Below are 17,710 nucleotides of genomic sequence, written 5' to 3' on the forward strand. Positions count from 1 at the left end.
AGGGTTCCCTTTTCTCCACACCCCCTCCAGCATTTATTATTTGTAGATTTTTTGATGATGGCCATTCTGACCAGTGTGAGATGATACCTCATTGCAGTTTTGATTTGCTACTGATGAACATATTTCTAAGGGAGGAACACAGACACACACATAGAGAGTGGACATGCGGACACAGGGAGGGGAGGGAGGGGTGGGATGAACTGGGAGATTAGGGTTGACATCTACACACTACCATGTATAGAATAGACAGCTAGGGGAACCTGCTATAAAGCACAGAAGCTCGGCTCAGTGCTCTGTGGTGACCTAGATGGGAGGGCTAGGGAGAGGGGGAGGGGAGTCCAGAAGGGAGGGGAAGTATGTATGCATATAACTGATTCACTTCATTGTACTGCAGAAACTAACACAATATTATAAAGTAACTATATTCCAATTTAAAAAAAATTTTTTTAATGAAAACAAAAGGGCTATTTCTTGCTCTGCATGCTCCATTTTAATGAGGTATGCGTGTGCTCAGTTTCTTCAGTCATGTCCGACTCTTTGTGACCCTGTGGACTGCAGCCCGCCAGGCTCCGCTGTCCATGGGATTCCCCAGGCAAGAATACTGGAGTGGGTTGCCATTCCCTCCTGCAGGGGATCTTGCAGACCCAGGGATCGAACCCAGGTCTCTTTTGTCCCTGCATTGGCAGGCGTGTTCTTTACCACCAGCGCCACCTGTGAAGCTCTTTGGTGGGGAGGGGCTGACAATTGTCTCCTCAGCAGAGAAACACCTTAATTTCAGATGGTAAAAGTCCAGGTCGATGTTGAGAGTGTGACCACACACGGGGCGTGTCTCTGCAGTGTGTAGCAGGGGAAGAGGCGAAATGCATAAGGAGGCACAATCTGCATTATATTATCCCCCAGGAAGTCCCTGAAGCTTGTGCTGCCCGGAGGCTGGAAAAGGCACAAGGCCTGCTTGAGGGGAAGGTGTCCTTTGAGGTCAAACCTCTAATTGGAAGCAGCTAGAGGCAGAAAGGATAATGGGGCCATGACTGCAGGCGAAACTGGCCAACAAAGACCAGTCAGGGCAGAAGGGGAACAGATGTAACTGAACTCTTTAATTACATTAACTTCTAATGGTAAGAGGGAAACAAGTGAAAATGACTCTTATGCCTAGGTGCATAAAATATGAAAATGAAAATCCAAGACTCTTAATATTTCTTCAGATTTATCACGGCATTCAAAATTTAATGTTCCTATAGAAACATGTGCCTCTAAGGAAATTGGAGCATGATCATGGAGGCCCCCACTAGTGTGTGACCCCCATTTTACCCCAAGGGGTGCAGAGACAGAAACCAGTGGCTCTGTACATTACTTTTCAGTAAGCTCATGAACCTTATCCATTTTTATGGCTGACTTTGAGCCTTACTGGCATAAGTTGGTCAGAGAATTGTTATGTGTCCTTGTCTTTGTGGCTTCTTGTATCTTTTAGAAATACAACTCTAATTTTATCAGTAAAATCAGTTAAAAAAAAGAAAGAAAGAAAGAAAATCAACTGTCAGGCAAACTTTACAGAGCACATATATTCTCCACACCAATGACGGTGTCTCACATCCTCTGGGCCTTGCTGGGTGCCTGCTCCCTGTGGAAGCAGAGATCTTCCTTTTCATCAACAGGCAGCATCCCTCTGAAGAGCTCTCTGTAGTGAACTCATGCAAGAAAGTATTAAACCGTTCATCTTCTTTATTGCCTGGGAGGAGGAATGAGAGAGGAAAGCCAATAAAAATCTAGTGAAATTCTTGGGGCAAATGATCCCTGGTTGGGCTTCCCTGGTGGCTCAGATGGTAAAGAATCTGCCTGCAATGCAGGAGGCCAAGGTTTCATCCCTGGGTCGGGAAGATTCCCTAGAGAAGCAAATGGCAACCCACTCCAGTATTCTTGCCTGGAGAATTCCACGGGCAGAGGAGTCTGACAGGCTACAGTTCACGGGGTCGCAAAGAGTTGGACTGAGCGATTAACAAATATGCTGCAAATATGGAGATGGAAGGTGAGGGCTGGACTCTGCTTTATAATACAAGAGCAACGATGTAAATGTTTAAGATTCAAGTACTTGGACTTCACTGGAATAGGCAGTGATCCCTTCCTTGGCTTGATTATTACAATACTTTTCAAGAAGGTTCTATTTGGTGAGTCATTTGATTGTCTAAACACACTTTTCTTTCTTGTCAGGGCTTGATTCCAGCTGGGTCACTTGCCCACAGATCCAAGCCCACAGGAGTTTGACGGCTTCGCGGGTTGGGTGGTTTTTCTGGGCGTGACTGGCCATCTTGAGATCAGATTCCCGGACACGCTGGCGGAGGCTTTGTCTGGGAAAGGCACTGGCCCACACTGGCTCTGAACCGGGCTGGGGAGACAGGGGCCATGCCTGGGAATGCAGCAGGTCAGGAACAGTGTGACAACTGGGTATCCTGAGGATGGAGGTCACCAAGCCAGAGAAGGAGTAGGAATGTGTCCACTCCACAGACATCTCTGGAATGTTCTGAGCCTCAGGAACTGTGGAAGGCTGAATGGGCGAAACCAGTAACTTCTGCTGCAGCACGAAGGTGCGGGTGATCCGGCAGCACATGGTGGGGCTTTGGTCTTCTTCCTTCTGAGGATCTCAGCCAGTGTTTGGGCTCAGCTCCCCGCGCCATGGGGCCCTGAGCTGGACCAGGGCAGTCATCTTGGTGCCCTTCTGCCCTGTCAGCCCTGCTGACCCTCATCTTCTCTCTCACCCTTCTCCATTACGAGAACTCCTTTGAGCCGTGGGCAGGGTCTGGGTGCCAGGTTCTGGGCCCTGCTGGCTTCTGGACCATGACTCTGGCTGCATGAAGGCCACGTGAGTCAGGAACTCGAGAGAGGCCCAATTACTCAGTCTGTGGCAGGTCACAGTGGGTTATCTGAGTCATAAGGGGGCCATTGGTCATCTATGGGCCATGGCTACTGTGGGCCCTGTGGAGACTGGTTTGGGTATCGATTGAACTCAGGCCTGGTTTACTAGCAAGAGAGGAGGGATCAAAGGATCCAATGTATGGGAAAAGTTCTAACATTATCCAGTGGTCTGGATACTGGTTCTTTAACAGGACAGTATTTTGGAAGCACCGGCAGAGATTGAAAAGCCATCAATGCCTGTGTCCCATGTAAGAATTCTGATGTCACTGGTAAGGGGTGAATGCAAATTTTCTTTTGCTTTATAGAAAATAAACTTAGTGGTTTACCAAATAGCAGACATTTATTTTCTAAGTTTCCATGGGTTAGGAGTTGGGACATGCTCTGGCTGGCCCCCTGCCCAAAGTCTCAACCAAGGTGTTGGCTGTGCTGTGTTCTCTGCTAGCAGAATTCACCTCCTTGTGGTTTTAGGGCTGATGGCTTCAGCTTTCCTGGCTGTCAGCTGGTCCCAGAGGCAACCCACAGTTCACAGACAGCACGGCTCTTCTCCCTCTTCAAGGCCTCCAGGAGAGAGCAAGAGCTGGGTAAGAGTCTTACTTAATCTTAGAGTAATATCATTGCAGGAGGGACACTTTGTCCCATAATATAACCTCATCATTGCAGGAGGGACATTTTGCCCCATAATGTAACCTCATCGAGGCAGAGACACCCACCACCTTTACCACTGCTCTTGGTTGGAAGCAAATCACAAGCTCCACCACTATCTTAGGGAGGGTGTAACTGACTGCAACTGAGGGTGTGACATACCTCAGGTGTGTCTGCCACATGCTATGATGTGGCCACTGGGACTCTTCAAAGCTCCCAAGAAAATTTTAACCTGGAGCAAAATCTGGGAGCCACTGGGAGTTGAAGAACCTTTAAGTTGCCTGATTCTAGAGGTGGTCTTTTCTCCTTCCTGCAGGCACTGCCCAATCCAGGCCCAGCTGCCAACTACAGATTCCTTCATCCTGGGATGCTCCAAAACATCTCAGGGGAGACATTGCTGGTGTGCTTGAATATATATGTTGAAGTTTGGAAAGAAGGGTTGATTTACACAATTAAATTGGCAAATCATTGTAAAAAGTTGTCTATCTACATTCTTAACATTGTTAAGAAAAGCAACTTCCATTTAAATTGCATTTTGTATACAAAAGAAAAAGAAGTACTGTAGACTGAATTGGTCCCTTCAAAATTCATATGTTGAAGCTCTAATCCTCACTATGACTACATTTGGAATAAGATCTTTAGCAGATAATTGATGGTAGTGGTTCAGTTGCAAAATCGTGTCTGACTCTTTGCAACCCCATGGACTGTAGCCCACCATGTTCCTCTATCCATGGGATTTTCCAGGCCAGAACACTGGAGTGAGTTGTCATTTCCTTTTCCAGGGCATCTTCCTGACCCAGGGATTGATCCCGGGTCTCCTGCATTGGCAGGTGGATTCTTTACCACTAAGCCACCTGGGAAGCAGGAGATAATTAGGGTTAAATAAAGTCATAAGTTCAATTCAGTTCAGTCGCTCAGTCATGTCTGACTCTTTGCGACCCCATGAATTGCAGCACGCCAGGTCTCCCTGTCCATCACCAACTCCCAGAGTTCACTTAAACTCACGTCCATCAAGTCAGTGATGCCATCCAGCCATCTCATCCTCTGTCGTCCCCTTCTCCTCCTGCCCCCAATCCCTCCCAGCATCAGAGTCTTTTCCAATGAGTCAATACTTCGCATGAGGTGGTCAAAGTACTGGAGTTTCAACTTTAGCATCGGTCCTTCCAAAGAACACCCAGGACTGATCTCCTTTAGAATGGACTGGATGGATCTCCTTGCAATCCAAGGACTCTCAAGAGTCTTCTCCAACACCACAGTTCAAAAGCATCAATTCTTCAGTGCTCAGCTTTCTTCACAGTCCAACTCTCACATCCATACATGACCACTGGAAAAACCATAGCCTTGACTAGATGGACCTTTGTTGGCAAAGTAATGTCTCTGCTTTTGAATATTCTATCTACTACTACTACTACTAAGTTACTTCAGTCGTGTCTGACTCTGTGCGACCCCAAAGACGGCAGCCCACCAGGCTCCCCGTCCCTGGGATTCTCCAGGCAAGAACACTGGAGCGAGTCACCATTTCCTTCTCCAATGCATGAAAGTGAAAAGTGAAAGTGAAGTCACTCAGTCGTATCTGACTCTTAGAGACCCCATGGACTGCAGCCTACCAGGCTCCTCCGTCCATGGGATTTTCCAGGCAAGAGTGCTGGAGTGGGGTGCCATTGCCTTCTCCGATATGCTATCTAGGTTGGTCATAACTTTCCTTCCAAGGAGTAAGCGTCTTTTAATTTCACGGCTGCAATCACCAACTGCAGTGATTTTGGAGCCCAAAAAAATAGTCATAAGAGTGGGGCCCTAATCAGATAGGATTGTGGCCTGATAAGGAAAGAGAGCTAGATCTCCCTCTCTCTATTGTGTGATGACACAGCAAGAAGGTAGCAATCTGCATAGTCAGGAAGAGGGCTCTCACCAGAACCCAACCATCCTGCACCCTGATCTAGGATTTACAGTCTCCAGAACTGTGAGAAACGTTTTTGCTGTTTAAGCTATTCAGTCTGGTATTTTCTTATGGCAACCCTAGCTGCAAACTAACAAAAGTATTCCAGAATAAGAATTAGATGAAGGAAAGTAACATCATGGCCTTGGAATTGTGGGATATACTTTAAAAGCCAAAACAATTTCAAAAGAAACATTTAACACTGATTACCAGACTCTAAACAAGTCTGTGTTTTAAAGTGTCTGTTACCTACAAAAATACAGTCCACTGGTCTTTGACAAAGAGGCAAAGGCAATATAGTAGAGAAAAGATAGTCTGTTTTACAAATGGTGCTTGAAATAGTGGACATCCACATGCAAGAATATGAATCCATTCACAGATCTCACACAAAAAAACTAACACAAAGTAGATCATAGACCTAAATATAAAGCGCAAACTGTGAAACTCCTAATAGATAATAGGATAAAATCGAAATGACTTTGAATATGGCAATGACTTTTTAGATGTAGCACCAAAGTCTCAATTTATCAAAGAGATCATTCATCAGCTGGATTTAACTAAAAATAAAAACTTCTGCTCTGCAAAAGACAGTCATGAGAATGAGAAGATAAACCACAGACTGGGAAAAAATATTTGCAAAAGACGTGCATGTGTGCTAAATCGCTTCAGTTGTGTCCAATTCTTTTTGACCCTATGGACTATAGCCTGCCAGGCTCCTCTGTCCATGGGATTCTCCAGGAATGAATACTGGAGTGGGTTGCCATGCCCTCCTCCAGGGGATCTTCCCCACCCAAGGATAGAACCCACATCTCTTACATCTCCTGCATTGGCAGGCAGGTTCTTTACCATAGTGTCACATGGGAAGCCCTTGCAAAAGACACATCTGATAAAGAACTGTTATCCAAAATATACAAAGAACTCTTAAAACTTACCAATAAGAAAATAAACAACCCGATTTAAAACTAGGCAAACAACCTAAATAAAAACCTCACCGAAGAAGGTATATAGATGGCAGATAGCGCATGAAAAGATGCTCCACATTATATGTCATTATGGAATTGCAAATTAAAACAATATAAGATACCGTTACATACCTATCAGAATGGCCAAAATCCAGAATACAGACAACACCAAATGCTGGCCAGGATGTAGAGCAACAGGAACTCTCAATCACTGCTGGTGGGAATGCAGAATAGTGCAGCCACTTTGGAATACTGGGGATTTCCTACAAAATTAAACATACCTTTAACAAGTGATCCAGAAATCCCACTCCTTTGTATTTGCCTAATGAGTTCAAAACTTTTGTTGCACAAAAACTTGCATGTGATTTTTTTTCACATGATGTTTATAGCAGCTTCGTTCATAATTGCCAAAACTTGGAAGCAGGCAAGAAGTCCTTCAGTAAGTGAATAGATAAACTAGGGTCCATCCAATCAATGGAATATGCAGCGCTGAAAAGAAGTGTTATCAAGCCATAAAAAGACATGGAGGAAACTTAACGGCATATTACAAAGTGAAGGAAGTCAATCTGAAAAGGCTACATATTGTTTGATTCCAACTATCCAGCATTCAGGAAAAGGCAAAACTATGGAGACAAAAAAATATCAGTGGTTGCCAGGGGTGGGGATAGGTAGAGTTAAATGGGGAGAACAGGGACAGTAAAACTACTACATATGTATGTCATTAACCTTTTGTCTAAATCCATAGATTGAACAGCCCTGAAAGTAAACCCTAATGCGAACTGTTCACATTGAGTGATAAATGGGAACTGTTCACATTGAGTGATAACAGTGCATCACTATAGGGTCCTTGATGGTTACAAATGTACCATGTGGTGCAGAGTTTGACAGTGAGGCTGTGCTGTGTGGGGCAGGGTAGTATAAGAATTCTCTGTAACTTCTCCTCAGTTTTGCTATGAAGACAAAACTGGTCTAAAAACAGTGCCTAATATTTAAAGTGTTCATTTAAAGAGTCTTTATTTTATTTTAAAATTTGATTGAAGTATTAGTTGATTTACAGTATTGTGTTAATCTCTGCTGTACAGGAAAGTGATTCAGTTTTATATATTTTTATATTTATATATATATATATATATATAGGCTTCCCTGATGGCTCAGATGGTAAAGAGTCTGCCTGCAATGCAGGAGACACCAGTTTGATTCCTGGGTCAGGAAGATCCCCTGGAGAAGGGATAGGCTACCCACTCCAGTATTCTTGGGCTTCCCTGGTGACTCAGATGGTAAAGAATTTGTTCACAATATGGGAGACCTGGGTTCAATCCCTGGGTTGGAAGATCCCCTGGAGGAGGGCATGGCAACCCACGCCAGTATTCTTGCCTGGAGAATCCTCATGGACAGAGGGGGACTGATGGGCTACAGTCCGTGGGGGTCACAAAGAGTCAGACACAACTGAGTGACTAAGCACACACACACATATATACACTCTTTTTCATATTCTTTTCCATTATGGCTTATCACTGGATGTTGAATATAGTTCTCTGTGCTACACAGTGGGCTTCCCTGGTGGTTTAGATGGTAAAGAATCCGCCTGCGATGCAGGAGACCACTATTTGATCTCTGCATCAGGAAGATCCCTTGGAGAAGGAAATGGCAACCCATTCCAGTATTCTTACCTGGGAAATCCAATGGACAGAGGAGCCTGGCAGACTACAGTCCACAGGGTTGCACAGTCGGACAGGACTGAGAGGCTCACTTTCACTTTCTGTGCTATACTGTAGGACCTTGTTTACACATTCTCTATAGAATAGTTTGCATCTGTTAATCCCAAACACCCAATCCTTCTCTCCTACATCCCCCATCCCTCTTGGCAACCACAAGTCTGTTTCCTATGTCTGTGATAGTGTTTCTGTTTGTGCTGTATTTTAGAGTCCACATATAAGATCATATGGTATTTGTCTTTCTCTTTCTGACTTCCCTTAGTATGATAACCTTTAGGTCTGTCTATGTTGCTGTAAATGGCAATGTTTCATTCTTTTTTTATGACCAAATAATAATCCATTGTATATATATATGGATTATTATACATATATGCTAAGTTGCTTCAGTCATGTTTGACTCTTTGCGACCCCATGGACTGTAGCCTGCAAGGCTCATCCATCCATAGGATTCTCCAGGCAAAGATCCTGGAGTGGGTTGCCATTTCCTACTCCAGAGGATCTTCCCTACCCAGGGATTGAAACTGTATGTCTTGTACCTCCCGCATTGCCAGGCAGATTCTTTACCATTAGTGCCACCTGGGATACATCTTTATCCATTTGCCTGTCAATGGGCATATATGTCGTTTCCATGTCTTAGCTATTGTGAATAGTGCTTCTATGAACATTGGGGTGCATGTTTCTTTTCAAATTACAGTCTTCTCTGGATACATGTCCAGGAGTGGGATTGCTGGATCATGTGACAACTCTATTTTTAGTTTTTTTGAGAAAACTTCATACTGTTCTCTATACTTGCAGTACCAGTTTACATTCCCACCAACAATGTAGGATGTTTTTCTTTTCTCCACACCCTCTCCAGCAATTATTTATTATTTATAGGTAAAGAGCCTTTATTTTAAAAGTGAAAAGTCAGAGGGCCAGAAATATGCCTAAATTGTAAATAACAGTTTACAGTTTCTGGAATTCATAAAGAAACTTTCATCAAGAGATACAAGAAAGAATCCATTTTAACCACAGAAAGACAGGCTTTGTGATCAAGTATGTCACCCAAGGGACCCACAAAGGGACAATAACCATAAGAGAGAGAATCACCCACACAATTTCAGAAACCTGCAGAATGAAGAGAACAATGGGAACAGTCTTCTCAGCCCTCAGAGGAGCAAATATCACAGGAACAATCACCCTGGTGACAGGGTTAGAGGAACAAGACTGCCCTCTCTGGGGGCTACACAGGCTCTCCTGGGATGAGGGAAGTGAGAATGACTCAGCAGTTTCATTTCCTGGTGGGCTGAGGCTCATGGGAAATATTGAGCCCAGAGCACCATGGGAAATGGCTCTTTATATGCTTAGGCAGGATCCCTTCCCTGCTTTCCCCACGTGTACCCACAGGAAGGCGGTACCAAGCTGGGTGAGAACTCCTTGAAGTGGAAGAGTGGGGCCTACAGACTAACAGTGTGGGGCTTGGAGCCTGCAGTGCCAATGTGATCCAGCGTAGCCTCAGGCCAGACAGGTTAGCTCAGGTGGGGGTGGTTCAGTCAGGCTCCTTCAGGTTTTATAAGGTTCAGATTCTGACAGATACCTCAGGTTCTGTCAGTTTCCATCAGGTTCTGACACATTCTGTCAGGTTCCCTCAGGTTCTGACAGCTCTATCAGATTCCAAGAGGTTCTAACAAGTTCTGTCAGGTTCTGTTAGATTTGGTCAGGTTCTGACCAGCTCCCTCGGGTTCTGATATTCTCTCAGGTTCCAATAGGTCCCTTCAGGTTTTTTCAGGCTCTATCAGGTTCTGTTAGTTTCCCTCAGGTTTTCTCATTCTCTGGCAGGTTCTATTGGATTTGGTGAGATCTGACAGGATCCTCAGGTTCTGACCAATTCTCTGGTTCTGACAGGTTCCATCAGGTTCTGTCAGATTTAGTCAGGTTCTGTCAGATTGGACAGATTTGGTCAGGTCTGACAGGATCCCTCAGGTTCTGACTGATTCTCTCAGATTGTCAGGTTCAGTCAGGTTTTGTCAGATTTGTTCAGGTTCTGACAGATTCCCTCAGGTGCTCACAGATTCTCACACGTTCTAACAGGTATTATCAGATTTGGTCATGTTCTGACCAGCTCCCTCACGTTCTGACTTTCTCTCAGGTTCCAACACTTTCCTTCAGGTTTTGTCAGTCTCTGGCAGGTTCTATCAGATTTGGTAAGATCTGACAGGACCCTCAGGTTCTGACCGAGTCTCTGGTTCTGTCAGGTTCCCTCAGGTTCTGTCAGATTCAGTCAGATTTGGTCAGGTCTGACAGGATCCCTCAGGTTCGGGCCAATTCTCTCTGTTGGGTTACGACAGATTTCCTTAGGTTCTGATAGATTCCCTCAGGTTCTGACCAATTCTTTCAGAGTCTGTCAGTTTCAATCAGGTTTTGTCAGCGTTGATCAGGATCTGACAGTGTCCCTCAGGTTTTCACAGATTCTCACAGGTTCCAACAGGTTTGTCAGATTTGGTCAGGTTCTGTCACATTCGGTCAGATTTGTTCAGGGGCTCACAGTTTCCCTCAGTTTCTGACAGATTTTGACAGATTCTCTCAGGGTCTGATCAATTCTGTTTCTGTCATGTCCTGACAGGTTTCCTTTGGTTCTGACAGATTCTCTGAGGTTCTGACATGTTCTCTCAGGTTTTGTCAGATTCGGTCAGGTTCTGACCAATTCTCTCGGGTTCTGTCAGATTTGGTCAGATTCTGACAGGAACCTCGGATTCTGAGTGATTCTTTCTGGTTCTGTCAGGTCCTGAGAGGTTCCCTCAGGTTTTGTCAGATGTGGTCAGGTTCTCCTCCCTCTGTGATTTGCTCCCACCTACCTGCTGGGGGCGCCCTAACCTCACTGCTTTTCTTTGCAGATCCCAGAGAACCGAGCCCTGGCATCAGCAGAAGTTAATTCCAGAGTTTCTTCCCTGCCAACCTCTACAGGTCCCTGTTGGATCGGGACACAGTTCATCCACCGCCACCTCAAATTCTTCTCCTGGTGATCCTCATCTTTCTCCTCTCTGTTCTCTTGCCCCTCCTCCCTGACCCTTGCTCTTCACTGCGCCCTCTTCTGTGGACCAGATCTTCGAAAATCACAGCTAGTCCTTCTTCTTCTGCCTGTGTCTCAGGAGTCAGACAGCTTGGCCATGTGCCCTCCAGTCAGCAAGCGGTATGCGGCAGAGGGCATGTCCTATCTCCATGCATCCTGGAGGTATCAGCTTCAACATGGCAGACAGCTAAGGATCTGCTTTGCTTGTTACAAGGCTGCCTTTCTGGACCTTAAGCGGCAGCTAGAGTCAGAAGACTTGGAAGATGGAGATTGGGACCCTGAGCTTATGGATAACTCAGAGACAGGGTCTGAGCAAGGGTCATCCCCAGTGATGGGGCCAAACTGGGCGCAGGGCCTATGGGAGCCTGCACAGGGCGAGTCTGTGGGCTGGGGATTGGACACCCTGGCGTCAGGCCCTGTGGAGTCAGAAGACATGGACCTAGATGATCACTTTGTGCCCACTGAGCTGCAGCCTCAGGATGCGGCACCTCTGGGCCTGGATGCTGAAGATGCTGACTGGACCCAGGGCCTTCCCTGGAGATTTGGGGAAATCCCTACCTGTTCCCACTGGCCAAGCCCCTCCATTCCATGGGAGGGGTTTTTCAAAGTGGACTTGCCTGCAGGAGAGCCCATGGTATTGGAGCTGGGCACCACACAGGACATGGACCCTCTTGAGGCTGAAGCCTATTTACTGGACCTGCAGATCCTCTCCCTAGTGGGCCGCTATGATGCTGTCTACCTCCAGAAGATGAAGCCAAGAGGGGTCCAAATGACACCAGGCCAGTGTTGGAAACTGCTGTTGGAGCCTGATGAGGTGTGGGTGGTGAGACTCCAAGATGCACCCCAGAAGCAGGAACTGCACCACTGGAAGCTAAGCATTCTGGAATCCTCCCCTCCAGGGCAGATTGAAGAGCTGGTGCCTGCGGATTCAGCCCTACTTAAGAGGGGATTCACCATCCTTTCTTATTCACCCTCGGCCAAGAGGAAGCCTGAGGAGGGGGACTCAGCCTCTAGGCCACAGTCCTCCACCCAAGGAGGGGATGCCGGTACCAGTGGGCCCAGAGAGCCTGGGGAGAACCTGGCTGCTATGGGAGCCTCGGCCCTGGGAGAGCTGCCACATTTCCAGCCCTTCAACCCAGGGTCCCAGAACTGAGGGACTGAGGTCCACGTGGTCACCATTGTCCTGGCTTCCCCAGAACATCAGAGGCTAGAAGGACTGACCACTCCACAGAAGCCAGGTAACCATTAGCAATGGATGGGGACTTGGGCCTGGGGAGGAAAAATGGTGAGTGGCCAGAGGTTAAGAAATGGGACCTACCATAGCCTAACAAGGAAGCAACACAAATATCAGTATTGAGGAGAGAAGCCAACTATCAAGGAGTTAGGAACATGAAGCCGACAAGGATGTGCTGGTGTGAACAACTGCTGCAGAATGTGGCATGAAGAGTAGGGTGCAGAGCTGTGCCCTCGACTTGTAGAGAAATGCCATGGGTGGGATACATACTCTCAGTCTTGGGTGACAGGGTCACCAGATGGTCTCTGGGTCTCCACAGGACCCTGTCAGCAGCACTGGACATTCTGCTCTGTAGCGAGAGAAGGCCCGGTTTTAAATGTTGGCCTTTTAATGCAATTTGACAGTTTAGTTCTTGTTTTAATTTAATAAAGTATTAAGAGTTGTGCATCAAAGCCCTGTCTTAACTCATCCTCAGCTAGTCCTTATTGTCTCAGTGTTCCGGTCAAGTCACCTTTACAGATTTAAGTCCCCTGGGAGCAGGGGACAGAGAGTGGAGCAGCACAGGCCAGATGAGGATTCTGGTCAGTTTTTTGGCTCATAGTGCTTACAGGTGTTTATCACATTATTTATAAACAACTAATACATACACACATGCTTAAAATAACAAAGAGCCATACTTTGAACAATGAGACTGTGTCATCAAATGCAGATTTTAGTCACTCTAAATTTGTGCCCCTGATATTTAAAAACAAACAAATAAACAAAAACTAGAGGTAGAACCATGCACAAAAATTGCTAATAATGTTCACGACACAGGAGAGGGAAATGGGGGACCGTGTGCATCAGCCTCTCCATGCTTTGCACAGACTTACAGGAGAAGGAAGCTTTGGAGGTCTTGTCAGCAGAGTGCTGTGGGCCAGGAAGAAGCTCTTAGCTGGCAACTTCTCTTCCTTATAAACAACCAATCTAGAGGGTTCCACAGTCCTTTGCTCGGAGTCTGGTTGGCAGAGCCTCCAGTGATTCAAAGATGAGCTGTCTCTTTCAGTGAAAGATGCAGTCTAAGGGTCTACTCTAGGGGTGGGAGTTGGGGAGTTGCTGCTATGTTAGGTATTAACATAGTAAGGTCCTTTCATTGATATCTGGGAACAGTCTTTTTCTCTCATACCTTTCAGATGTGAATCTCCAGGTAGGTCTTGAAGACATCTGATGCTAATTAGATGGAGGGAAGGCATTGATACAGCAGCCACTCAAAACACTTCATTTCAACACGATCTCATAACTCTGTAGGCATTTATTGACTTGGAGTCTGTATTTGAACGTATATCTGGCTCTTCTTCCAAGTAAAGAGCGTGGTCTTGCCTTCATCCCCTCCTTTCTCTGTCCCTCCAGGTTAAACAGTCCATTTATTCATGGATCCAGCAAACCCTTATTTGAGGCGGGCTATTTTTCTTAAATGACCCAGCTGCTTTGCAGTACTGCGGTGATGCTGAGGTCAGGAGGAGGCAGCCCTGAAATAGCGCCCAAGCAAGAGCCCCAGCTCTTTGCCAAGAGGCTACAGCTAGTTCCTCAGCTCTTCTCATCTGAAAATGGGAAAAACATCAATTCACAAGATAATGGTGAAGATGAAAGAAGATCAAGTGTATCCTAAAAAAAATTAAACATATAATTTCCATATGACCCAACAATTCTACTCCTTAGGTATATACCCAAATAATTTAAAAACATATACCCACATGCTTCTAGCAGCATAATTCACAAAAGGTGGAAACAACCCAAAGTTCATCAACTGACAAATGGATAAACAAACTGTAATCTAGCCATACAGTGGGGTGTTACTATTGAGCCATAAAGAGAATGAGGCTTCCCTGTTGGCTCAGTGGTAAAGAATCCACCTGCTAATGCAGGAGACACAGTTTTGATCCCTGGGTTGGGAAGATCCCCTAGAGAAGGAAATGGCTACCCACTCCAGTATTCTTGCCTGGGAAGTCCCATGGACAGAAGAACCTGGAGGGCTACAGTCCATGGGGTTGCAAAAGAGTAGGACAGGACTGAAGTGACTAAAGCAAAAACGAAAAGGAGTGAAGTTCTGATGCTGCAACATGGATAAATCTTGAAAACTGTGATAAGTGAATGGAGTTGTCACAAAAGAGTTTGCTTTGTATAATTTCATTTCTGTGAAATATTCAGAATAGGCAAATCCATGGAAACAATAGCAATGAATGGTTGCCAGAGACTGAGGGAAAAGGGGAGGAGGAAATAATTGCTTAGTGGATATAGGGTCTCCTTCTGAGGTGATGAAAATATTCTGGAACTAGATGGAGGTGATAGTCGCACAATATTGTGAATGTACTACAAGCCACTGGATTGTTAACTACGTTATGTGAATTTCACTGCAATTTAAAAAAATCAAATGTAAAACATGTAGAACATTGGCTCAGAGTAGGGGTAATTGTCCGTTCTCTTTTCAGAGGACCTGTGAGGAACAGTGCCAACCATCCCACCCCCGCCACTGCCGCCCCGCCAGCCCCTCCATGGTGCTCCAATGTGAATTAATCCACTCTTTCCATTAAAACAGCTACAGTCAGCTCTGGCCTTCCCACTGTATACAATTACACGGTGATTTTCTCTCAAATCCAGAGCAGCAGCACAAATAATTACGCTTATTGCATTCACAGCCTGGGTGCCTGTGGAGGGATATTCCTGTCAGGTGTCCCAAATAGCATTAAAAGTAATTTGTCATTGATCAGCAATTCAAATTTAATTCTATATTTTATCAGTCGATGGTGCGCCGGCCCCAGAAGGTCAGACCTGGTGTGCGTCTCTGTGAAGAACTAGGCCGAGAGCACTGGAAAGAGCACAGGACAGAGAGGCTGAGTCCAAAGGGAGGGGAGATGGCACAGGGCTTGTGGCATCCCACCATCTGTGGTGCAGGCCCCCTCCAGAAACATCTACTGCAGTGCTGGCAGCATTCCCAGCCCTGGGAAGGGCCGCAGAGAGGGTTGGACAACGTACGCCATGGTTTTTCCAAACCACCCTGAGAGCAGCTGCCCAGCAGGTGAGGTGGGGGTGGGGACCTATGACCCCAGAGCTTCTGGTATTTCTGAGGGAAGCAGGAGGACAGGACTGGCCAAATCTCCTTCTATTCTGCGCAGGGAAGGAGCTTGATGGACACGATCAAGATGTGTGTCCATGTTGCTGACCACAACCAGGCCTGGGGCTCCTCCCGCCTCTGAGGGACCTGCTCCGGTCCAAGCCAACCCCTGCCCCTGGGGCCTGGGGCATCTTTGTGTTGCAGGAGCCTCTGTTTCTGGGGTGGTCCATGCTCTCCAGTGCCCAGACCCTGGGCCCTTGGTGGAAACACTGCAGGAAGGACGAAGTGTCTCCACAAATTGTCCTGCCATGGCAATGATTTCTGTGTTGGGGGCAACATGGGTGAAGCGTGCGCTTTCAGGAAAGGGGTCCCTGCCCCAACCCACAGGCAGAAATCTGCTAATGTTTCTGGGGCTTCTTTAGAAGTTTCTGTGTTAGGCAGGGAAGACAACTAGGGACTGAGACTTCCCTACCCCAACGTCAGGCACCCCCACACCAGCTGAGGACTGGGCTACGTCACTGCTAGCACCTGAGGAGGTGGCGCAGGGTCCAGATGTTCCCGTGGGTGCCCTAGCATGGTGTGAAGGAGGCACGCACCCCCTCCCCTGCAGTCTGACCCTCTGAAGACCCAGGCCTCGGGGCCTTTGGGCCTTGCGCTGCGGCTGCTGATGGGCCACACCCTGACCTGCACAGGCCATGGTAGCACAGGGCAGATGTCCAGGCACCCAGGACCTCACTGCACCAGGGGACGGTTGACCACTCCTTGGCTTGAGCTGAGACTGTGGCCTGTTCCAGCTTTAATCTCTGTCTTCTGGGGGCTTCAGCTTTGTGCCTGGCAGGTCATACCACACGGACCCCTATGATTTAGGAAAATCATTTCTTCCTGCCACGTCCTAGCAGTCCCACAGCACAGAGCCCCCTCCTCCAGGACCCCCTCCTGGACCAGCCCCCCTCTGTGGTTAGAGGGGATGTCTGTCTCTTCCCCTCACTCAGCCAGGAGCCAAACACAGCCCAGATGCAGCTGCCCTTCTGTCTTGGGCAGCCACATGAAAGGTGATCGTGGCTCCTCTCCTCACTAGACCGAACATTTCTTAAAGGCAGGGACCATGGCGTCACCTTCTTCTTCATCGCCATCATTGTCTTGACCACCAGTGGTTACTGAGAGCCACCAGCACTTATAAGCATAAACTCCTTTAAATCTCTCAATACTCAGATGAGATAAGGTCTACTTTTAGTCGCATTTTACAGATGAGGAAACTGAGGCACAGAGAGATGGTCGTTCCCCTGAGGCCACGCAGCTGCCCAGGGAAGGCACCCAGATCCACACCGAGGCAGCTGGAGTCCTGACGTCCTTGGCCATCTCCGTATCTGGTCCAGGGCTCTCTGCCTGACTCTGCTCAACATCTGGCCCTAGGAAAGGCCAGATTAGTTGGGGTGTGTGGTGCAGAGCATCACAGAGCCTTTCAGAGGGTGAGTGAGCTCGTATGGATCAGGTTAAGAGAAAAAATATAAGTGCAAAAAGATAGGTACAGTATGTTCCATTTACAACAATATTAAAGCACATTATGAATTGCACATGGAAAAGACATGATCAAAAACAAAAGTCACCAGGACAAAGTCAGGACAGCAGTGCCTCTAGGGAGAGAGGAGAATGGGAACTTGGAGGGCTAGGGATGCATTATTTCCTTAAACAACCATTGGAAGCAACTATGGAAAAATACCATCACTTGAGCTAGACGGAGGCACCCAGGTGTGTGTCATGTACTGAGTGAAGGTTACAATATGCCACTGCTGACAGTGCTGCTGCTGCTGCTGGTGATGGAGGTGGTGGTGATGGAGGTGGTGGTAAAGTTGATGGTGATGATGGTCCTGGAGATTTTTAAACCCAAAGTCTATCTGAGCGTGCACTTAAATACTCCAGGAGAGACCTGTAGGAACAGGGACCCCCTATCTTGGATTCTGCCTGCAGCAGAGGTGCCTCCATTAGTTTGGAGGCCCAGGCCCCCCTCCCCACTGCTGTTTTCAGGGGTGGGGCTGAAGGACCCCACAAAGGTGGGGCCCTGAGCTTCTGGTTTCCCAAGGAGGCAGGAAGGAGCGTGATGGCCATGCTGAGGGGAGCGGTGCCTCTGTACTCTGCTCCCTGGACAGAATCAGGAGTTAGAGCCCACGGAGAAT

The 17,710-nt window shown here is 47.0% G+C and overlaps 1 protein-coding gene and 1 long non-coding RNA gene across 3 annotated transcripts; one reads left to right on the forward strand and one right to left on the reverse strand.

Annotated features, from left to right (window-relative positions):
* Positions 1-1,193: 1,193 nt before the first annotated feature.
* On the reverse strand, positions 1,194-14,025 carry LOC147351295 (uncharacterized). 2 transcript variants are annotated; one of them, XR_015147379.1, is made up of 3 exons: positions 13,318-14,025; positions 6,580-6,710; positions 1,194-1,726 (listed from the first exon to the last, which is right to left on the reverse strand). It is a non-coding gene; the product is annotated as an uncharacterized LOC147351295 (long non-coding RNA). The 2 variants fall into 2 exon arrangements; XR_015147380.1 differs by lacking the exon at positions 13,318-14,025 and adding an exon at positions 12,716-12,874.
* On the forward strand, positions 8,183-12,897 carry LOC147351296 (testis-expressed protein 19.2-like). Its single transcript, XM_086356770.1, has 2 exons — positions 8,183-9,669; positions 11,036-12,897. The coding sequence occupies exon 2, from the start codon at positions 11,309-11,311 to the stop codon at positions 12,362-12,364; it is 1,056 nt and encodes a 351-aa protein (XP_086212896.1). The 5' UTR covers positions 8,183-9,669; positions 11,036-11,308; the 3' UTR covers positions 12,365-12,897.
* Positions 14,026-17,710: the final 3,685 nt, after the last annotated feature.

Source organism: Bos grunniens, chromosome 19 (genome assembly GCF_055505025.1).
Source record: "Bos grunniens cultivar Pamir isolate PY7600 chromosome 19, Bosgru_T2T1.0, whole genome shotgun sequence".
NCBI lineage: Eukaryota > Metazoa > Chordata > Mammalia > Artiodactyla > Bovidae > Bos > Bos grunniens.